The sequence below is a fragment of the Crinia signifera genome, chromosome 8 (assembly GCF_055691185.1).
Source record: "Crinia signifera chromosome 8, ASM5569118v1, whole genome shotgun sequence".
In the NCBI taxonomy this organism is placed as follows: Eukaryota; Metazoa; Chordata; class Amphibia; order Anura; family Myobatrachidae; genus Crinia; species Crinia signifera.
The window spans coordinates 37212733-37237481 of record NC_139224.1 but is presented as its reverse complement, the minus strand read 5'-3'; the positions used below and the strand labels follow the sequence as shown (position 1 = coordinate 37237481).

General features: G+C 43.9%; 1 protein-coding gene across 1 annotated transcript in view; it reads right to left on the bottom strand.

The window, feature by feature from the left end:
* SYN2 (synapsin II) overlaps positions 1-24749 on the bottom strand; it is a 283187-nt gene that overhangs the window by 43712 nt on the left and 214726 nt on the right. The window contains exons 6-9 of the mRNA XM_083156164.1: positions 18154-18216; positions 17455-17597; positions 16262-16336; positions 13965-14067 (exon numbers count right to left, since the gene is read on the bottom strand). Of these exons, the coding sequence (XP_083012290.1) occupies positions 13965-14067; positions 16262-16336; positions 17455-17597; positions 18154-18216 (384 nt within the window). The remainder of the gene's footprint in view (positions 1-13964; positions 14068-16261; positions 16337-17454; positions 17598-18153; positions 18217-24749) is intronic.

Here is a 24749-nt window from a genome sequence, read left to right as displayed (position 1 = left end):
GCCCATGCAAGATCAAGTAGACTTGGTAAATTACTGTGGCTAATTGAATTCGGTACTTGTGTAGTTTCACGGCGGCAGGAAATCGCATCGCATGAGATGGTACTTTTGTAGTTTCAAGTTTCCCCTGCCCACGGATCACATCACATCGCATGTCGTGTCGCATGCAATGCGATGCAATTAAGCACATTTAGCACACCCCCACTATCCACGCCACCCCGAAGCGTGGCGAGCGCAGCAAGCCCTGCAAGGGGACGCGGTACCCCCACTATTCATGTCAGCGCCGAGTTGAGTTAAGAAAGTGTAGCGAGTGCAGCGAGCCACCGAGCCCGAAGTGGGCAAGCGCAGCACGCCCAGCGAGGGCAGGCAGAATACATGTCAAGTAATCAGCGGCCGCTCACCACGCAAGGGTTCGGTGGCTCGCCACACTTTATAAAGTCAACTCCGCGTCGGCGTGGATAGTGGGGGTATGAACAAGTCGGGAGGACACGTACCGCATCCCCTCGCGGGGCTCTCTACGCTCGTCACGCTTTGGGGTAGTATGGATAGTGGAGGTGTGCTTAATTGCATCTCATCGCATGTGACACGAACGTACATGCGATCCGATGCGATGTGATTCGCGGGCAGGGAAAACTTGAAACTACAAAAGTACCATCGCATGCGATGCGATCCGATCGCATGCGATGTGATTGCCTGCTGCCGTGAAACTACACAAGTACCTTGAATTCCCCCGTACTTCTAAACTAAGTTATTGTCATACAAGCCATTAAACCCCAGTTTATGCCTTCATCCTTCATGAACAAGATCATTTGTTAAAGCTTGTGGTGCCTCTATTTTGCGAAACATAGGATTTAAAAAAAAAAGTAAACAAATTATATTTTGTTTTCTCCCCCTGCACCCCTACCTGGCTACACCACTGGGTAGAAGATGGTGTACCTACTGTATGTTTAAGGACAATAAATCTCACCTAGTCTTAAGCAGGTTGCCATGACATGAGGTAGGTGCTTCTCTAACACAGCAAACACAAAGTGACTGAACAGGCCACAATGGGTACCGTCCCGCCCCATTCATAATTTACCTCCCACCTTCCCCAAGGGGAAAACATTTTTGTGTGCAGGAAAATAAAGCAGAGCGCCCAATCAGGACTGTCCAGCCCAGGTTAGGGCAGTTGGTGGGAGCTATGTAATATGGACTGTAAAATCATTACTGGAAAATGTATTTTAATTTATTAATTTGTATGTAATTTTGGATGTTTGTGTTCCTTTAAAATTGCCAATATTTGTGTATGGTTGTGTAATGTATGATCAGGTAAAATCTTTAGTAAACATTATTAATGTCTTTATCAGATCTACTTCTTCTAGAGCAGGTACCGTAAAATCATCATTACTTCCCGGTCTTCTGCTAAGCCCATGTGTTTGTGCCAGAACCTGCACGTGCTCTGTGACAGATGTTCATACAGGACATGGAAATTTGTATCCGCATAAGTGCAAAGGCCCAGTCCCAGGGGCAAAGAAAGCTGTGCAAGGGTATTCTTGTTCAGGATAGAACCGTTTCACCCTGCAATTGAATGCATCTCTCCACCACTGGTGTCACTCCTTTAGATCCACTGCATAATGTAAGGGACACTGTTTCCACCTGGGGGTTCTACTACTTGGAGACTTGTTTGTCTGTGTTTTGGTTTGATCTGACCAGGTACTCTAGGTGTTTGACCTTAACTATTGTTACCTAGCTGCTGTCTGTTCTGGCAGAATAGCGGTCGGTGGTCTCCCTCACCCTTTTCTCAAACATTACCCCCCCCCCCCCATAGACACCCATACTTGTTCTTAGATACTATCTCTACATTTATGTTTGTCATATCACTAGATACAGGACTCCTATTAGATGGCAGTTTCTTCCTAGAATTAATGTGCACTGTCTCCAGATTTGCTGGCTTTGCTCAGTTACCGGTGACTCCTGCCAGGCTACTGCTAGGACGATGCTTTGGTTGCACTTTGTTCACATTAAATATGTTCTGTGACAAGGATCACATACACCAGAAGAAATTCCAAAAAAAGGCTTTACTTCTTCACAGGATTCACAGACAGGCAGTTTTTAGCAGAATGTTAAAGGACATAACAGAGGCCACAGAGGATCTTTTACTGAATGTCAATTCCTTCAGAGACTTATGTTCCCAAACCCTGAACACTAACCACTTTCAAACCTATCACCTGGCAAGCTTGTCCAGCATCAGAAGCCTTCTCTCTTGTATCTGAAAGCCAACTGATAGGTGTTTGCAATCATGCTTGCTTTTGACTTGACCACACCTAATGCCTGGCCTGTATTCAACAAACTGTAGCAACACCCTGCTGTTCTATATCCTTGCCAGGTACACTATATGGACAGAAGTATTTGGACGTCTGACCATTACACCATCAGGGACTGTAATGAGACTGTATTAAAATACATACACCTTAAAATGGAGTTGGTTCCCCTTTTTGCCGCTATAACAGCTTCCACTCTTCTTGAAAGGCAGGTGGGGAGTTTGATTGGGACAGAACACCTGGCAGTTGTCCTAAGGCAAGCTCAGGGAGCACAGAAACCTCCCGTTGAGCAGAAGGGCATGGTTTTTGGAGTGTTTTTGTGGAAATGTGTGCCTATTAATTTTGTAGAGCATTTATTAAGGTCAGGCATTGACGTTGGACGATAAGGCCTGGCTCGCTATGTTCATTCCAGTTCATCACAAAGGTGCTTGGTGTTGTTGAGAAATTATGCCAACCTTCACAGTTGGCATAATTTAGTCTGACAGGTAACGTTCTCCCTGCATCCTCCAAACCCAGATTCTCCCATTTAACTGCCAAAAAGAAAAGCGTGATTCACCTCTCCACAGAACCTGCTTCCACTTCTCCAAAGGTCCAGTGTTGGTGTGCTTTACACTACTCCGCCTTACGTTAGGCATTGGACTTGGTCATGTGAGGCTTGCATGCAGTTTTTTATGCTTACATTAATGCCACTGGAAGTTTAGAAAGAACCTTAACAGTGATATTACGTGGTCTTCTGCTTTGTGTCTGAGTTGATGTTATTCCTAACCACTCTCTAATAATACAGGTCGAGTATCCCCTATCCGAATATCCGTTATCCGAATTATTCCGAAATACGGACATTCCAGAAACATTTTTTTTTTTTTGCTAAAAACTCACTGGGGACATTTGTAACAGCATCACTGGGGACATGATATGTAACTGGCACTATATATGTGCAAGACAATGATTGCTTGGCATTCAAATTCAGTGCTGAGATAGTACACACATTTTGTTTCACGTTTTGAAACCTTGTTTTTTGAACAATTAAAATATATTTGTGTGTATTTTATGTGGTAATAAAATATATTTGTGTGTATATTATGTGTTTATACAGCATAAATGCAAGATACTTCAAAATACATCATTGAAATATTAAAATATTCCGAAATACGGAATAATCCGTTATCCAAAATTCTCCTGGTCCCGAGCATTTTGGATACGGGATACTCAACCTGTATCAATTACAGTTGACGTGGAATGTCCAGCAGGGATGAAATTTCAAGAACAGTCTTACTGCATAGGTGGCATCATATCACAGTAACACGCTTGAAGTCACTGAGCTATTCAAACTGACCCCTTTTGTATTACAGATGTTTGCAAATGGAGACTGCATAGCTACTGTATGTGCTTGGTTTTATCCACCTGTGGCAAAGGGTCTGATTGAAACACTTGAATTCAATAAGGAACAGGGATGGCCAAATACTTTTGTCCATATACTTTAGTGCATGTTCCTGCTGACCCTGTCATGGTACATAAGACAACAAATTATACAACAATTTGTAGCAGTACTCTATTTTCTGGGTTTTCTGATAGAACTAGAATTACTGCTCCTTCCACTATTACAGGTACTGTTGATTTCTTTCATCTTGCACAGATTTCTATGTCAGTAATTATCCCACCTTTTTCCACAGACAGAACGCCATAAAACATGACCTGTTTGGGTTCTTGTGGACAGGGAGTTGGAAACCACAGTATTTTAGCTTATATTGCCACCTGGGGTGATATGTGTAAAAAATGCTAAATTATGCACTTGGGACTCAAAAACCCAAAGGCTCAATATAGTATCAAGGGTACTATAATGGAAACTACTGAGGAGGAAAGAGATCTAGGAGTCACTATTTCAAGTGACTTAAAGGCAGGAAAGCAATATAGCAAAGCAATGAGGAAGCCTAACCAGATGCTTGGTTGCATAAGGAGAGGAATCAGTAGCGGAAAAAAAGACATAATAATGCCACTTTATAGGTCATTGGTACGGCCTCATCTGGAGACCATATCTTCAGAAGGATATAGATACATTGGAGAGTGTACAAAGAAGGGCAACTAAAATGGTGCATGGCCTACACCACAAAATTAACCTGGATAAGTTAAGATCTTAACATGTATAGTTTGGAGCAGAGAAGGGAAAGGGGGGGACATGATAGAAATCTTCAAATATATCAAGGGTTTTAACACAGTACAGGAGGGACATTTTCTTCAAAGGAAAATAAGTAATACAACACAAGGACATGCACTGAAACTGGAGGGAGGTAGGTTCAGGGGAAATGTTAGAAAGATTTACTTCACAGAAAGGGTAGTGGATAAGTGGAATAGCCTCCCATCGAGGTGGTAGAGGCTAAGACAGTAGAACCATTTAAACAAGCTTGGGATAGGCATCTGAATATCCTTACAAAGAAATAAGGATTAAAAAGTGTTGCGATTACCTGAAGGGTAAAAAAGGGGCAGACTAGATGGGCCAAATGGTTCTTATCTGCCGTCAAATTCTATGTTTCTATGTTAAGATTTCTGTCTCGTTAAGGCTGCTTGTATGCCTTCTTCTCAAACACTGGTGGTATAAAGCTAGATTATTTTTTTTTATTGTATTTACCCGATTTCACGGCCAAGTACAGTGTAGTTTTCCTCTTCTGGATTTTCTTATACTTTATCACCCAGCTATAATGTCTATCTAGAGGTTCAGCTCCATCTGTTGTACGTAGCGCAAGATAAGGGAATTTTTTATAGTTATTGTTATTGTTTGGCATGTTTTCATTGTTTTAGGTTTAAGTATAGTCCCTATATTGTAAGGCCAAAATTATTTATCTAGAGATATAAAGGGTGGAATGTAATAGGGTGAGAGAGTCAGAAAGTGAGAGATTTGCTAAGAAAATGTCCAGTTTTGTTTAAAGCGGCAATCAAACTGTAAATGATTGCCGCTTTAAAAAAAAACTGGAGATGTCTTACCAAATATCTGACTCTCACCCTATTACATTTCACCTAAAAGCGAAATACTCCTTGCCTCTATTACATGAAGTACCACCAGTGACCACTAGAAGACACTCGACGGACCAAATTACTCCTTAACAGAAAGTGAAAGCAAAATGATCTATTTCAAACTTGCTGGAAAATGGAGAGAGGGAGCTGTGAAGACAGAGATTGCAGGTAGAGACTAAGGGGGATATTCAATGTTGGCAGTATTTCCAACAGTGCAAATAGCACCCGTCACCTATTCAATGCTACCATTTCTGACAGCATTGAAGGCGGATTTTAGAACAGATCTGTTTTGTCGGAAACGGCTATGGTTTGTCGAATTCAAGGCTGTTTCTCGACAATCCGCAGTCATTTTCGCTACCACGTCACCTTTTTTTACAGTCAACAGGCAGAACATTCAATTCCGCCTGTCGAGCTGGCTGAAAAAGGCCCGGGATTCCGACTTTTGGAATCCCACATTCAATACCCCCCCATTTTAACTATTTTGTTTGATACAGTATATTATATTATGGTTAGTGATTGTACCACCTGGATCGATTATTTTTTTTCCTATTTGTATGCTGATTTTGCTTAAAAAATGACATATAAAGAAATAATTAAAATAATATTGACCAATGCTCTATTGCTCTTCTAACTTAGTAAAGTGCTGCAAAATACCAGACGACCAGGCTAATGAGTTAGTTTAGAAAACATACATTCCACTATTCCTTTCATGCTTCTAAAAGAAAAGTAGTTAAAGCCATCATATAAAAAGGATGTTTTATTAAGAAAGTGGCTTGTTGCTATGTCTAAATAGCTGGCTGTCTATGTTAAACATTTTAGTTATTATGAAATATATGTTTGAACTATATTTGAAGCTTCTAACTTTAAAATCAAATTCTAATTTTACATGACGCCAGTAATGAGGTTATGTAACAGTGCTTTCTCTGATATTTAGAACATTAAGTGTATGTTTAAATAAACTGTTCTTTGTAACGACAACAATACGAGGCGGTTATGATGTGGAATGTCTGAACGGCTGCAGGAAACCTCTAATTTGTGAGTAAATCGTCCGGCTTGCTATTTCTATGTAGAGGTCAACATAAATTGAAGTAAATACTTTTTAATTAGAAAAATAAAGATGTATAGTGGGTGTAAAAAAAAAGGCTTTTATTAGAAATAAAGACTATTTATATCCATGTCTGGAAATAAATAATTGGCCAAAATGTTTAATTTATTACTGTAATGCAGTGTACACACGGTACAATCCAGCATGAGATTTTGACTATATAGTCAAAATCGCATGCAGATCGTAGGCAGATCGCACAGGTTTTTTACCTTGCGATCCTGATGCGCGCTCCCGTCACAGCACAAATCGAAACTCAGATAGACAGGGCAGCAATGACTATAGTGCACATCTAATGTAGATAGCGGGCATCGCATCGCACAGTACAAAAAGTATGTGCTGCACATACTTTTTGTACTGCCCGCGGATCGCATCGCACGTAAATCAAATGCAAAACGCATGCAATGCAATGTGATCCAGCCTATAACGGGTGGGATCATCGCACGGTGTGTGGTCACCTTTACTGTGATTGCAGGAGCTGCAGGATTTAGCAACAACGTAGTATGAGAAGATAAATGAGTGGGTAAAAGTGAAATCATTTAACCCTCACTGGGGCTAGTAGTGGTTTAGAAAACTGGTCGTCAAACATTGCACAGGGACCCTAAGTGTGCGGCTCAATGCACTCCATCCCCACTTTAATAACAAGCTGCAATGGCTAAGCAGCGGTCCAGAGAATTTGAATGTTGTAATACCAGCAGATGAGCAGCGATGAAGTGGGAGTGCGCATCAGTGCTCGCTGCTCATCGCTGGCCCGTACACACTGGGCAACTTTTGAGCTGTAAAACTGAGCGGCATTCAGCTCAAAATTACCTTAACAGCTCCTGGAAAAAAATGTTTAGATTCATGAGTATAACTCACCGGTCTCTTCCATATTATATTGCTACATTGGGATTCCAATACAGTAGCTACAAAATTATGTAATACAAAATCCCAGTTGCCCATTATTTTGTCAGGCACTGGGATTCCTGTATTCTCCCGTACATTCACTTCCACATTCTACAGTAGGACTGATACATATTATATAATTAAGGGGTCTTATTGAAATTTAAGCAGTGACTTATATATTCAACTACATTCCTAATGACAAGGTTCAGACACATTCCAGTAATACTGTAACAAGGATGTACATGTACTAAATCTATAAATAAGTATTAATCCAGAATGAGGCGCAAACTCAGCATAAAATCATTTGACTAAATTACACCAAAAAATGCTGTAAATAAACGAATATGTCAGAACAAGACCATAAATGTATAATGCTCTAGTATCTATGCACATTGTATATAACACATATATTTATGCTCCCATCCCCGGCCCCGTCCCCAGAGAAGGGAAGTAGGGGCGCTCCACTCTGTGCGGCCGGAGGAGGTCACAGGTGAGGACGGAGGTAAGGACAGAGGAGGGAAGGAGGAGGGAAGTGGATGCCCCCAGCACGGCAGCCCCCTTGGCCGGGAGACAGGTGGCAGAACAACGGCCGCGGCCCCCAGTGGTGAGCTGCGGCTGCCCCCCATCAATGGCACAGCATGGAATGGTGCAGCCTGCTCGGAGGATGGAGGAAGATAACGACGTGGCAGCCCCCCGGCCAAATATCAGGCACGGCCCCCAGCAGCAAGACACGGCGGGCCCCGTCGGCATGGAAGACACACTGCTGCAGCTTGCCCAGAGGACGGAAGCGCTGCCAGCCTGGAGACAGGCGTCAAAACAACGGCCGTGGCCCTCAGCCCACCCCCACTTGCTCTGGGTACAAACACTTGTAGAGCGCCCAAGGGTGGTGAGGGCCCAAAACTGTAATAATTACTGTATGCCTATCTCAAGCATGTTTAAATTGCTCTACTCCAGGGATCCTCAAACTATTTTGATCTGGGACCCCACCAGACAATCAAAATAATGACCGGACCCCAGCAAGTTGGTGCAGAAGGTCATCACATCACATGTGTAGTCAGCAGACAGCACATACATGGCAGCGCTATGGAGGCACAAAATGATGTGAGGAGTCTAAAATAACAGACCCACAGTTTGCGAACCACTGCACTACTCTCTAAGCCTCTACCACCCCTAATTGCTGGGGGGAAAGCCGCTCTGTGCATACACACTGAGAGGCTTTCCCCCTGGCCGGCACCATCAGCTGGGATAGGACGGCTTTTCATAGTGCTGTGCTAATATGGTAATACTGGCAGATGAACGGTTTTCCTGGTGATGATGCAGGAGCGCGCAACATCGTTTACCGCTCATCGCCAGCCCGTACACACTGGGTGACAGTAAGATGAAACCCGCTCAAACTTGCTGTTTTGAACGGCTTTCAGCTCAAAGTCGCCCAGTGTGTACGGGCTTTTACAGTGGTATTGTTATTCCTGTTACGGATTCTTCTCCTTATGCAATCAAGAATCTGACCTGCTTTTCTCATTGCTTTGTTGCATTGCTTCACTGCCTTTAAGTCACTTGAAATAGTGACTTCTAAATCCCTTTCCTTCTCAGTAGTTTCCAATATTGTGCCATTAATATCCTATTTAGCATTTGGCTTATAAAAACCAAGTTCATGATTTTGCATTTATTAGTATTAAACTGTAGTTGTCATGTTCTTGCCTATTGTTCAAGCTTACCTACTGTAGATCATCAATCATTTGTTTCACCCTCCCAGTGTGTCTACTCTGCAAATCCTTATGTTATTGCAAAAATGCATTCTTTCCCTCCAATACCATTTGCAATATCACCAACAAAGATATTAAAGAGCACTGGTCCAAGTACAGATCCCTGGGGTTCTCCACTGGTAGCATTTACCTCCATAGAATGTACTTTAAAGAGGTAAATGTTTCTATCATGCAATAAAGTTCTTATCCATACAACTGATTTATATCCAATCCCATTCTTTCCAGTTTATTTAGTAGCCTATGATGTGAGAAAATGTCAAATGCTTTACTAAAAAGTCTTGATATGCCACATCTACACCCCTGCATCCTTGATCTATTATTTTAATTATAGCTTAAATACAACTTGTTTGGCATGACAAAGTAAATCCAAGTTGCTTGAGTTGAGATGTCCCACAACTCTTTTTTTTTAATAGTGCTTATATTACTTTCCCTACTACTGATATAAGGCTTACTAGTCTATAGTTACTTGCTTCTTCCTTGTGCAGTGGTACTACATTCGCTCTTTCAAGTACTCTGGAATTGCACTTCTAGCTAGTGACTGGTCGAACATTTCTGTTAATGGTGCTACCAGCCCTTTTTCTTTTTTTTTATCTCTTCTAGTACCCATCTGGCCCCATTGATTTATCCACTTTCAGTTTTGAGAGCTCTTTTAGGACCTTCTCCTCTCTAAATGTACTTTCTCCTACCTTATTTTAATAAATGTCCTTGCAACAATGGTGGTCTCTTCCCTTCTCCTTATGTAGTGAATAGTGAGCAAAACTAATTTTTTAGAGAATCTGCTATTGCCCTGTCACCCTCCACCCACCAAACCCTCTATCTCTGTCTTAAGTGTTATTATTCTTCCAAATGATTTTCTCCTTTCACTTATATCCATAAAAAATGTTTTGCCCCTTTATCCACGGACTATTTTCTCCTCAGTTATGTTTTTGCCTGCCTGACTCTTCCCCATATAAATGACACACACAAACTCCCGTCCATCCATATTATGTAAAACAAATCATGATTCATCAGACCAGGCAACCTTCTTCCATTGAGCTATGGTCTACTGCTTATGCTCATGTTCTCATTGTTCGTGTTTTTGGCGATGGACAAGGGCCAAGCATGGGCACTCTGACTGGTTTGTGGCAAGCTGTGTTTTGTGACACATGGCATTATACTTTAAAAATGCCCTCTTCGTATACTGACTAGGCCATTTTCTCCTCAGTTTATGTCTTTGCATGCATGATCACCTTCTTATCTTCCTTCCATCTGGCAAGATACACCTCTTTGTCATTGTTTACCGCTTATGTAAACCACACTGGCTTCCTTTTCCTGGTGCTTTTTATAACCCTTTTGATACAAAGGGCTGTTGCGTTTCCCATTACTTTTTAGTTTTTTTTCACCTCTCCTGCTCTCCTTCCAATCTGCCAATGAATAAATGAATGAAGCCCCATTTCTACAAAGTCAGCTTTCCTAAACTATAACACATGTATTTGTGTATATGTATGCATGAGTTGGACCCTGTCTTTATTCTGAACCATACTGCTTGATCAACACTGGATCCTAGGTTCTCACCCACATATATGTCCCCATTTGTGAGTATTACATCTAATAATGTATCTTTGCGAGTGGGCTCCCTTTCCAATTGCTTGAGGCATAACTCCCCATTAAGAAACTTGCCACTTTTAATTGAACTACTTTTGTCGCAGACCAAGTACACTGAAGAAGGTCACTGCCATCAGTGGGCACAGTAGCCATGAAGGGGTGTACTTGGTCTAAGGGGGTAGAAGTCAAACTAGCATCCACATGAATGCTACAAACCAAGGTCTCCCAGCAGAATATTACCCAGAGCATCACGCGGTCTCTGCAGGCTTACTTTATTCCCACAGTGCATCATGGTTTCTATTCTTTCCCCAAATAAATGACACACACAGTTGTGACCATCCATATTACCTAAAGAAACCGTGATAAATCAGACCAAGCAACCTTCCTCCATTGATCTATGGTCCAGTTCTGGTGTTTCTTGTTCTCATTGTTAGTGCTTTCTGTAATGTACAGGGGCCAAGTATAGGCACTCTGACTTGTCTGTGACAAGCTGTGATGCACTGTGTGTTCTGACACATGGCATTGGACCAGCTAGGCTAGTCTTTTCACCCCAACCGCATCATTGAGCCTTGCGTGCCTATGACCTTGTTGCCGGTTCAGAAATGTCCTTTCTTGGACCACTTTCCTATAGGAACAATCCGCTGCATACCGGGAACATGCTGTTTTGGGGATGGTCTGACCCAGTTGTCTAGCCATTCCAATTTGGTCCTTGTAGTAGTAGTAGTAGTAGTACGTTTATTTATAAGGCGCCACAAAGTGTCCGCAGCGCCGTACATAGCAAAAAAAAAAAAACAAATTACAAGGTAAAGTACAGGGTGTGTAGAAAGATACAGTATAAATAGGGGTATAGCTGGTAGAACTAAAATCAGCATCAGTTCAGAAGTAGGTGTCAAAATAGTCAAGGAGACCGAAGATGAAGTAGAGGAAGGGAAGAACAGGACAGGAGCACAGGTGAGGTAATGAGGTAGGGTGAGTACGTGAGGAAGGAGGGCCCTGCTCATAAGAGTTAACATTCTAAAAATAGGTGGGTGGACGAACGAAATACAATAGGATAAGTAGGAACGGAGGGGAACGGAGGCAGGATAGGAGGATCAAAAGAGGTTAGGAGGAGGGATAGGCTAGTCGAAAAAAGTGGGTTTTGAGGGAGCGCTTGAAGGAGGTAAGGGAATCGGATAGCCTGATGGGTGGCGGGAGGTTGTTCCAGTGCAGGGGGGCAGCGCGAGAGAAATCTTGGACACGGGAGTGGGAGGAGGTGATTAGGTGAGAGGTCAGTCGGCGGTCAGCGACGGAGCGAAGAGGACGGGAGGGGGTGTGGATAGAGATCAGTGAAGAGAGGTAGAGAGCTGTGGAGGAGGAGAGAGCCTTGTAGGTGGTGGTGAGGAGTTTAAAGAGAACTCGGAAAGGAATGGGGAGCCAGTGAAGAGATAAACAGAGGGGGGAGGCGGAGGTAGAGCGGCGGGAGAGGAAGATGAGCCTAGCAGCAGCGTTAAGAATGGATTGGAGAGGTGCGAGGCGGGTGAGAGGTAGCCCAGAGAGAAGGATGTTGCAGTAGTCAAGGCGGGAGATGACAAGAGAGTGAATGAGAATTTTGGTCGCGTCAGTGGAGAGGAATGGTCTGATGCGTGAGATGTTGCGTAGGTGAAAGCGGCAAGACTGTGAGAGAGCACGAATGTGGGGGGTGAAAGAGAGGGAGGAGTCAATGATGACACCAAGGCAGCGCGTTTGGTCGGTGGACGTGATCTCGGTTTCACCAATGCTGATGGAGATAGTGGGAGAAGAGGGGATGTTCGGGGGATGGAAGATTAGAAGTTCAGTTTTAGCCATGTTTAGTTTCAGGAAGCGTTGGGTCATCCAGGCTGAGATGGCCGTGAGGCATTCGGAGACCTTGGACAGAAGTGATGGGGATAAGTCGGGGGAGGAGAGATAGATTAGGGTATCATCAGCATAAAGGTGGTAATGAAAACCATAGGAGCTGATGAGGGTGCCCAGAGAGGTGGTGTAGAGGGAGAAGAGGAGAGGGCCAAGGACTGACCCTTGGGGAACACCGACTGGCTGGGGGGTAGTAGGAGAGGAGGAGCTCGGAGTGGAGACGGAGAAGGAGCGATCGGAGAGGTATGAGGTGAACCAGGAGAAGACCGTGCCAGTGATGCCAAAGGAGCGGAGGGTGTTGAGCAGGAGAGGGTGGTCAACAGTGTCAAAGGCAGCCGACAGATCAAGCTGGATGAGGATAGAGAAGAGGCCTTTGGATTTAGCCGATAGTAGATCGTTAGTGACTTTGGTCAGGGCAGTTTCAGTGGAATGTAAAGGGCGGAACCCGGATTGGAGGGGGTCTAGAATGGAGTTAGCAGTAAGGTGGCTTAGGAGACGATTATAGGTCAGACGTTCTAGGAGTTTGGAGGCAAAAGGGAGGAGGGAGATGGGCCTGTAGTTGGATGGAGAGTTGGGGTCCAGATTTGTTTTTTTGAGAATTGGGGAGACAAGAGCGTGTTTGAAGGAGGAAGGGAAGATCCCAGAGGATAGGGAAAGATTAAAGAGGTGAGCCAGGTGAGAGCAGACTGATGGACTGAGACGACGGATAATATTGGAGGGGATAGGATCAAGCGGGCAGGTGGAGGGAGAAGCGGATTGAAGGATAGAGTTGACTTCAGCAGCAGTGGTGGGGTAAAATGAGGACAGGGGTTGGAAGGAGGGGAGTGGAGATGTAGGAGGGGAGGAGGGAGAGGGTGAGGTCATGGCAGCAGTGATGGCAGTCCTGAGAGAGGAGATTTTGGTTGAAAAGTAGGTAGCAAAATCAGCGGCTACGATGGAGGACGGAAGAGCTGGAGGAGGGGGGGAGAGCAAGGAGTTGAAGGTGGCGAAGAGCCTGCGGGGATTGGATGATTGGGAAAGTCGCTTAGATGCTTATGCTTGCCCATTTTTCCGGCTTCCAAAACATTAACTTCTATAATAAGCAATACATTAACCTCAACTGAGTGTTCACTTACTGCCAGATATATGCATCCCTTGGTTTCCAATATAACAAGACAATCAATATTATTCACTTCACCAGTCAGTGGTGTTAATGTTATGGCTAATCAGTGTGTAATCTTCATTGCATGAACTAATATAGTTTCATAGTTTTTCCATTGCCTTCAGTTCTTCAGTTTATTCTGACATATAATAAAAATCCATGACAGTACAACAATAAGATATCATCAAAATTGTAATTGTTACATTCTTGCATGCATTCCAGCTCTTTTTTGGGGGGGAGGGTATTTTTCTTGAATGCGGTGGAACATTTGTGACTCAGAATTTACAATAGCGCTTCTTAGTGTAAAAGATTCTTACCTCTATAATATAATCCTTTCCATCTTTTCCATGTACAACTTTAACAGCACAGATGTCTAGACCACCAAAGATTTCTGAACATGTATCAACCCAAAACTTATACCTGGAAGAAAACAAATTTTTAACATTACAATAGTGTTTCTTAATCGCCTAATCTTTATAAAACGAAGCTTTCCCAGTAATAGCTGTCTAGGCCATACCTGTCTACTTTGCATACCTCACCTATGTATGGGAGACCCATAAGGATAAAAGTCATGCAGCAGCAGGCAGGCAGCTGGAACCGGATGATGCAATTCACCACAAATCACACCATCAAGTCTCCAGGGCTTCGGGATCTTTGAGAGTGAAGATGTTGCAAAAGCAGGCAATCATGGTCTTGACTAGCTTTCTCCAAAACTCTTTACCAATAAGGTCATAGCAATAACAATAATGATGGGGGGGAAAAAACCATACAATGTGAACCTACATTTATAGAAGTTATCAAGGAGTATATTAATATACAGTAATATTAGTCAGATAATGCCTCAATGAAGCCTTTGGTTCTCAGAAAATGTAAACAATTCTAATTGGTCCAGAAAATTTGTATGTCAGGTCCAGGATAAATCCTATACTTATACATAGTTACAGAATTTTAAATTGTTCTCTCTGGAAGACCATAATGAGGAGTTAAGGTGCCCATACACGTTACAATTATTGTATACAATATTGTATACAATATCGGGTTCTTGTTTAGTTTCACGGTGGCAGCATGGCCGCCCGCTACTTCCGGGTTTGGCGCTCGGCAAACTTTCTAAAATAAAGTCCATGCCAACGTGAATAGTTCATACCCCCACTATCCATGTTGGCATGGAGTTGATTTTAGATAGCATGGCGAGCCACCGAGCCCGTAGCATGGCCGAGCGAAGCGAGCCCCACAAGGGGACACAGATGCTGCTGCGACTGAGATGCTGCTGCCGTGAAACTAAACAAGAACCCAATATCGCATCTCATTGCATCTCAGTTTTGCGATGAGATGAGATCTAGTACAAAAAGTATGTGCTGCACATACTTTTTGTACTAGATCTCATTGCAAAACCGAGATGTGATGAGATGCAATATTGTATACAATAATTGTAATGTGTGTAAAGATCTTACAATGATTATGCTGTCTGCTACAGTCTAGATTTATTGAGTACTGAGCTGTTGATCAGCCTGGGCACTCTGAGACGCCTGGCCAGTGGCTGCTATACAGTAAGTCAGGATTAATTGTTAAACCGACACCACCCGCCCTCTAAATGAAAGGTCTAGATCCGCCCATGCTCCCAGTAGTAGGTAGCGCTATTAAAACTTGCTTTATACTGAATCATGTCATGAAGTCCACTTCAATGAGGAAGACCGTAGCCTCCAGGAGCCTGCTCTACTTACTCAGATTCCAGGAGAGCGCCCCAAAATGTGGGAGTCTCCTGGACATTCTGGAGTGTAGGAAAGTGTGCTGGTACTTCTACTAAAATGAGGACATCAGAAAACGAGAGCCTAGAAAAGCATTTAAATACAATACTATATTACTTTAGCTAAAACAGTATTGAGCTGGTAAAACTGAGACACAATGGGTCTCTGTACATACTTCTACTGAGAGTCTAAAGCTAGTAGTTTTCACTCACCCAATGCAGTACATGATGACCAAGTAATTTCTTGTCTATTATAATCTATAACAAATAGCACATTTGGAAGCACTCAGTAACATGTACAGTCAGGTCCATAAATATTGACACAATTCTCATATTTTGGGCTCTATACAGCACCACCACAATGGATTTAAAGTTAACCAATCAAGATGTGCCTTAACTGCAGACTTTTAGCTTTCATTTGAGGGTATTTACATCCAAATCAGGTGAACGTTGTAGGGAATTACAACAGTTTATTTATGTGCCTCCCACTTTTTAAGGGATAGAGAATGGTGTCAATGTCCCAAAATGTATGGACCTGACTGTACATTAGACCTCTGTGGAATGGGGGGAAAGGAAATAATTAGTTCCCCTTTTGTTTTCTAATTGAAACGTGTGCGTGTAAGTAACTTCTGATACATGACACAAATCTATCAATGTTCATGAGAATTTTTTTCGGAGTTATAAAAATCGTATACAAGTAACTGTGGGAGTGATTGTTGTAATACAATTTCATCTAAAATACATTTGTAATTGTCTCCCCCTATTTATTGGCAATACAAATTTATATATTTATTCAAACCAGGAAAAGAAGATGGATTATTAACAACCAAGTCATCTCTGTATATGAAGGCGGTACCTACTGCTACCTACCTTCCCGTCATTGCCACTTGTTCTAACATTGCAGAGCCAGTGTTGGTCTTCCAGTTCCCTGATATAGAGGTTCTCCTGCAAAACACAACAGTGACAATAACATTACTGGAAAAGTAAAACCAATATACTTGAAGAACAAACATCGTCATTTGGAATCTCCTAGATGTGTTGCCTATGGTATTTCTCATGCTCCTTGTCTCAATGGCTTTCAGAGCGTTTGTTTTCATACCATTAGTTCTTCAGTATCTCTACAGTACATGAGATAGCTCCTTAGGTATCTCTCTACTACTAATAGCAGCAGCATATAGGCCACCTTATTTTCCAACTTTAGCAATGACTTGACATTGTTTTCAGAATGTGCATAATTTATGGCAAAATAAAAGGGTCCGATGCATGTCCGAAACACAAGTCGGGGTAAAGTGACTTTGCTGGATGTGTACCCTTCACAGGGACTAGCAATGATTCTAAATCCTCTCCATATTCTTTGGCACCATTCTTCTGATCATACTTGGAAGAAGGTACATTTACACAGAAGCCTTATTGGGATTCAGTTTCTAAAAATGGAAATTGTACTTCACTGTGCAAGAGTGGGGCTGAGAAGCATCACCCAGCCCCAACCTCCACCGCTGTCAATCGCTCCCTCTGCAACAGCTATAATACAGTATCACCCCTTCAGCAACTTTTATTTAAGAGTCTGAAGGGAAATTCTAAAAATACTGCACACAATGGGCCCGATTCATCAAGGCCCACAGATCATTGAGAATTGGTAATTATCGATTTTTAGCAATCTGCGCACACAGATGCTGTGTAGCGAAGCGCTTGCAAAATATTGCTACCACATCACGGGGAGGGGCCTTTCCATTTGCTAGGCAGGCACCCCGCATCCTACCCCCATTTTTGTAATAATTGCTACATTTAGTAAAAATTACAACTCATGCTGTATCATGCCCCTAAAGCATATGCAACATATTCATAATTGTAGATACGCATTTGTTTCCTCTTTTACACCTTGTGCCGCTCCTTATCACGCCCTGCTGGTATAAGTAGGCGTGGTTCTGCAGCTTAATCTGTAGCTAGCAAAAATGCAACATTTATGGAACATTTGTAAGCTCCCAATAGTAGTGCAACGGACATCAGCATAAACCTGGCATGAGATAGGCAGAGAAGGCACTTCCGTCCTGAAGTCTACTTACATGTAAGCTTTGTAGTTATTTCCTATTTTCTGAATCCTGATGTCATATTTAGAGTCTATGAAAGGCTCGGTGGTGGCATAGGTCTGCGTCAAGGCCACGACACTGGCGATATCTTGGAAATCATAGTGGTTCTCTACCTTCACCTGTTGATAAACATGAAACATTGGATATAATTCAACACGGCTATAAATAAGTACAGACGTTATAGGAACATTATACCAACCAAAACTAAACACGATATCTATAGAATAATCGGCTATGGTCTGTCCCGGTTCTGACATATGCAGTGAGAGCTGTGCACTGGCCACAGCGGGTAGGAACCCCCTCTACCAGCACCCCACTCCCACCACAGAGACGGGACAGGGATCCCAGAGAGTATGACCACTGCAGAAATATAGCAGGGTGGGTCGAGGTGGAGCTGGGGATTGGCTGGGGTGTCCCAACATATACCAGGTCTAATTTATTATTTAATAATCGGCCCCTTTATATAATTTCATCTCAGAGAGATGTTCTGTTCACAACTATGCAGAATAAATTATCACAAATCTCAATATACCATGGCATATTTGAGGTGGTGTTGAGCTAACATTGCCATTAAGGTCAGTAAGTGGTTGGCACAAGATGTATGTCAATAATGGGCACCAAAGAGCCTTCACCTACAGGTCATAACGAGGAATCAAGGGAGAAGTCTGTATGTACCTTTCCCATTCCGGAATGCGCATGTCCAATCTTCACTACGACAGGAAATGTTGGCATTGCAAGCTGAAACACAACCAAAGAGCCATTTATTGAAAACTTTAAAGAACATTCTAATTATTAAACATTGCAGAGTATGTGCAAATTCTGCCTCATTTAGCGTTCGATGCGTTTTGCGTACGTTGAGGATATACAGCATTTTAAGATTATTTTAACAAAAAACAGCAAGTTTCCTGTGTCAGATATATATCAGGAGCATAGACCTGTGCCCAACTATAGTACGGACATGCGGCTTCTCAGTACCAATAATGCATGTGAAAGTTGCATTACCCCTGATGTACACAATATAATACAATGTCATGTATACAAATGTAGACATGTTGACAAATCTATAAAAAACACCAGTCCAAACAGAACTGTCATATCAATAATTAGAATAGACATAACTGGGCAGATGTCTTATGCCTTAGAGAGTGATAAAGTGACTGAGATAAAGTACCTTCCCATCAGTTTCTAACTGTCATGTTACTGGCTGTGTTTGAAAAGTGACAGGAGCAGATTGATTGGTTCTTTATCCCTTTTTCACTGTATCACGTTCCAAGGCTTATTATATCTGTCCCAGCATCATAGAATATAAACATTAGGCCAATAGTACTAATAGCTTTATGGGTCAATATACAAACAGCTAATCAGAAGAAAGCTTGTCGTCATCATCATGATTACACCAGAACTCCAGTACTGGCTTCCCAAGGGAAAGTGATTCTAATCGTCACTAGGTCCGATACGGTGTCCATGCCGACTGTGTCAACACTCGGCTCTACCTAGCCCATGTCGACCTTCTCATGTGTAACTCCTTGAGTTAATTCTCCAACATATACAATTGACACATTATTTGCACTTTACTGGGTACTCTTTACCTAGAAGGGCGCCCATCGCGGGCATTGCATGCACTAAAAAATCGCATGCGATGCGACCGACGTGATGCCCGCGATTTCCCATAGGGAACAATGTTAAATGTCCCAATTGACCCGATTTTCCTGTTCAATGTCTCAATTGACCCGATTTTCCATAGGAAACAATGTTAAATGGCCCACAGAGGCCAAATAGGCACCCTGAAGTGTGAAATGGCCCCCACAATTGTTAACGCCACCCCACGATCAACGCCAACCCGAAGAGTGGCGAGCGCAGTGGTACGCGTCCTACGACCTTTTTATACCCCCACTATCCACGTCGGCGTGGAGTTGAGAATAGAAAGTGTGGCGAGCGCAGCGAGCCACCGAGCCCGAAGCGTGGCGAGCGCAGCGAGCCCCGCGAGGGGACGCGGACACCTTCACAGGTATACGCGTCCCCTCGCGGGCTTCACAGGTGTCCGCGTCCGCTCGCCTCGCTGCGCTCGCCACACTTTCTATTCTCAACTCCATGCCGACGTGGATAGTGGGGGTATGAAAAGGTCGTAGGACGGCGCTCGCCACTCTTCGGGTTGACGCTGATCGTGGGGTGGTGTTAACAATTGTGGGGGCCATTTCACACTTCAGGGTGCCTATTTGGGCTCTGTGGGCCATTTAACATTGTTTCCTATGGAAAATCGGGTCAATTGGGAAATTGAACAGGAAAATCGGGTCAATTGGGACATTTAACATTGTTCCCTATGGGAAATCGCGGGCATCGCGTCGGTCGCATCGCATGCGATTTTTTGGTCGCATGCTATGCGACCGAAGCAATTTTTTTTTCCTAACGATGCCCACGATCAAAATCGTGGGCGCCCTTCTAGGTAAAGAGTACCCTTTACTGTATATGAAAAGAACAAAGATGTCAAATTAAAAAGGCAAGATGCTTGTCTCGTCCCCACAGGAGTTGTCGCAGTACACGGTAAATGCTCATTTACATTTCAATAGGAATACAGCGATATAACTTATGTTTTCAAACAGTTGGACATAATGCTAGCTGATCCTTTCAATGTAAGGGGTTAAACAAACTTACTGTCCTGTAACAAATGTCACAGATAATCGCAAATCAACAGAAAAGCCATTTTTGGCCACAAGGGGTGTCATTCTGATTTAATTGGTCCGTTGCAAATTCGCAACGGAGACCGAAGTTGAAGATCTGTGCATGCACATAAGCGAATATGCGCATGTTCAACATATTCTACGGGGAGGGGTGCATGAGGCGTACTGGGGGCATTCGCAGTGTTTCCTGGGCATACCCATGAAAATTCTGGGTGTGCCAAGAACACGCTAGGCATCCCGATGGGAACGGGGGCAGCTTCCTGCCTTCTGGGGGTGGGCAGCTGCCTGCCCTGTACTTGGAGCAGTAAAAAACTATTTGGGCAAGGCGGTCCGACAACAAGTGTAAATGATTAGCAAAACATTCAAGAATAATTTGAAGGGTTCAAAAAAAAAAAAGTGGTCTTATAGAAATACATCATGCCAATATCAACAGAGCACGTACAGTACATGCTTCCCAAATTGTTGCTGCTCATCTGTTTTGGAGGGGTCATAAAGTATTTTAAAAGGATATCTGGGTCAATCATTAAAAGATAAGATACAGTATGAATGGAATAATTATATGCCTTTTATACTTTTATTACATGAGAAGGAATAATTGCCGCCCCCGCCCAGGACAAACAGCCTCCCGCACGCAAGCGAATGGATGTTTTGCATAAACATCCATCACAGCTAGCGTGCGGGTTAAAATAATTTAGATGGTCGCCGACCATTGAATGATTTGTACAGTGTTCGCAGATCTAAGACTCTCTCTGGTGTCTTAGATCTGCTGGCTCCCTGCATGGGAAGCGGACGGGAAGCTGACACCTGCTGATGTCAGCTGCCTGTCCCCTCCACCCGCGTCATGGGTGCATTTGGCGATTCCATGAGTGTGACCCCTTGCCGCTGCCCTACGCCCCCCACCTGCACTGCTAGGTGCGAACGGGCTGGAGAATAAGTAATTTGCCACGCCTGCTTGCACCATACATGTGAATGCGCAGTCGAAAAACATTGCTCACTGTTGCTAATTCGCAGCGGTGAGAATAAACCTGAATGACCTCCAGTGTGAATTGTGCCAGTCGTCATTCCCATGAACACTACAAATGACCTTACACTGCACTTTCTAGTGCCTCTTTCAATCCCGGCACCCACCAGATCCTCTCCTCTGGCGAGCGCCGGTGGAGGGAGACTGGGTCGCTCGTGTGCACGCACGTCCCAGTCTCACGGCAGCTGGGCAGCGTCTTCCTGGCCGTCTCCGCTTCAGGGAGATGGGCAGGGATAGGGGGGGGGGGGGGGTTGGGGCGACGAGGGGGACCGGCGAGGGGGACCAGCGGTGGCGACGGGGGAGGCGGCAGCTCGGTTGCCACGGGGCTCCATCTGTAGTTCTCGTAATCCAGAATCCAATGGACTAGCAGAAAGGGCAGAACATTCTGGGAAGCACCTGCTAAACAAATGTTATAGAGATAGTTTTGAATTTGAGAAATACTCAGATACTTGAAAAATGAACTTCCATTTCCTGTTCATTACCACCTGTCCAGGTGGACCCGCACAATCATTCCCACCAGCAAATCCAAACCTAGACCCAAGTAGGGACCAACTTGAAAGATGCTCTGCAGAACTCTAGGTTGCAGCTCAAAGCCACTCATGAAAAAAAACTTTTGTCACTTAAGATCATTGTCTCCTTGGCAAACCATTTAGATCCAGATACCTGTTGAGTTTGGCAGTCTGGACAGTGCTAAAATCTTCCAAGGCTCAATAGCTATGTGGTGAAATCTGAAAATATTTGTTATGAGCACAGGCTACCTCACTTGACATCAGCGGATGGTGCCAGAACACCCATCGTTATCTAGTCGGGGTCCCTGAGTCACGGCCATCGCAAAGGGCGGTGTGGCTTTGCACAAAACAATTATTACCAGCAATGCCTCCCATTATTTTGTTGCTATGGGTGCAGGCTCTGCTAGCTTGCTTACAGAGTTGTGAGGGACAGGTGGCTTTTTAATTTTCCCCACATTATGGGACACTGTGGCCTGGGTAGGACAGCAGGACAGTTACAGGGAAACAAGCCTTTTCTGTGAAAAATTGGGACAGTTGATAGGTACTGTATGCCAATAATGAGCCTATTCAAACACCAACCACACCACTAGCCTCTGTCTTTGTCACCAGATCTGGTAGAATTTCCAGGTCTAGTCCAATATTCCAGATTTGACTTAGGGGGGTATTCAATCTCCTGACGCTATTCCCGACGGAGGAAATAGCGGCGGGGCCCTATTCAATGCTATCTTCCCCGACAGCATTGAACAGGGATCCCCGACTTAACAAGCAGTCTGAATGTTCTGCCGAGAACGGCTAGGAATTGTTGAGCTCGTGGCCGCAGCTCGACGATTTGCGTCCACTACTCGCGGCCACGCCCCCTTCTTGGCGCTCGGCCGACGGGACATTGAATCCCGCCTGCCAAATCAGTGTTGAGCCGGCTGAGAACGGGACAGGGTCACGGCTGTCTGGCCAGCACGACAGTTGTGACCCTGCATTGATTACCCCCTTAATCTTCCATTTTTTCAGTTTATGTTTATTCTTTTCCTGGTATCCAACATCCTTGGTTATTGTTCTGTTTGTTGATTATTTTGTTTGATTTGTATTTTGCAGGAAGCACTGTTGCAGACACTGTTCAGTATGACCTGCAGGTAGTAAAGACCTACTTATGCAGCTATCCAAAGTCACGTGGTGATTCGCCCATAGACTGCTTTACAGTATCTTTACTATTCACCCTTATGCCCCCCCTCCCCCTGTGTTCCTCACAACAACCCATTTTTCTCATGCCCATCACCTTCTCCTACCACTTCTCCATTCTACACCCCTACTTTCCTTCTCCTTTCTACTGAAGGTTAGAATGGAACCTTGGTGGCTGCAAATCAGAAGTAGAGTAGAAAGTGACACAGCTGTGCCCAATGAAGCATTATAATGCGGGCGGCAGGTGAGCATGATATACTGATTTCAAACACTTTTGTTGTGCTACCAAATAGTAAACTTTTATTACAATCATCAATACAAACACCCCCCCCCCCCCGCATAGCTAATGTTTGTTTGAACATATATAGGATTTTGGTTTAGTACTGCGCTCTGTCCTTATGTGTCCCAGTTTGGGTGTGGTATGACACACCGACAGTCGGGATTTCGATAGTCTGTTCTCCGACGTCGGAATCCCGACTGCACAGCGGGGGAGCGCAATGAAGCCCCTTGCGCCACCTATTTTATTCTCCCTCTATGGGGGTCGTGGATTCCGACGTCAGAGTAATGACTGTCGGAATCTGGACTGTCGGGGAGCCGTCCGGCTCCCCCAGTTTATCTGTGTACCCTATGTACCCTTGCGGCTAGGGTTTTGTGCAGCCTCTCGTTCTTCCAGGCTTGCAGGTGCAGGGGAGCCTGATTCTGGGTGATGCTTAGTGGATGTCGCTCCAATGCATTTCTGCTCAGGGGAGCCTTCTTCAAGGAGTTTTAATGTTTGTTTGAGACACTGCTGGTTAGAGATTCCATATTGAGGGTTTTGGATGTAGTAAGAGCCAGATTTATATAAATGTCAAATAACCTATTATTGTCTTACTAGGTGATTAATCACACCCTACGGGCACTCTTCCCACTGTTGTAAGGGGCTCCGCAGTCTTAACCTGTAAACGCTCTGTTTCCACTTCTCCAGTCATGCCCTGGCTCTCCCACTACAGTACAGGGTGGCGTGTGAGTCATGGCAAAATTCTGCAAGTGGGAGGAGCCTAAATCCCAAAAGTGGGCAGAGCTATGATCAGGATGCTAAAAAACCCCTGCTAAAACATTTGCTCCATCAGGGGGGTTAGTGTGTGTGTGTGTGTGTGTGTGTGGGGGGGGTGCACATTCATCCCCAGCCACTGCAGGCTAGTTAGGGGGATGCTGGAAGATGGCATCCGGAACAATTCCTGGCAGCACTATGGTGGCTCTCTGTCACTCTGTGTCTGCGTGTGGGCAGAGTGAAAGAGGTGCTGATAGGCTATTAGCCTATGACCCCGCCCATGACTCCGCACAGCGTCATACACACAGTCACAGATTGACAGACGTGGCTAAATATATAAGAGATTCCGTGTCACCCTATACAACAAATTGTTGCTGCCAACAACATCTTTGTTCTCACCAGCAATGATGGTACCTTTGGTAAGACTGACCGCCTTTAGTTAGTGCATCTTCTGTGGCACAATGTAGACACAAATACATAATTGAACAAAAGTAATACGCAGCTGTTACTATAAATGCTGTAGTAATAATAAAAATAATAAAAAACAACAATTACAAACAAACTCGGTAACATATAGGACCAGATGTATCAAGCTACAAAACGTGATAAAGTGGAGAGTGATTAACAATCAGCTCCAACCTGTCATTTTTCAAACCCAGCCTGTAACCCAGCCTGGCAGTTAGGAGCTGATTGGCTGGTTGTTTATCACTCTCCACTTTTTGAAGCTTAAGAGAGAGACAGACTCTATAACGACATAAAGTAAATAATCACAGTGCTATAATGCTGAGAAAACGCCTCATGTAAATAATATCTGACACGCACTACATGGGGAGAATCATAAGAAGTAATGTATGAGTGAC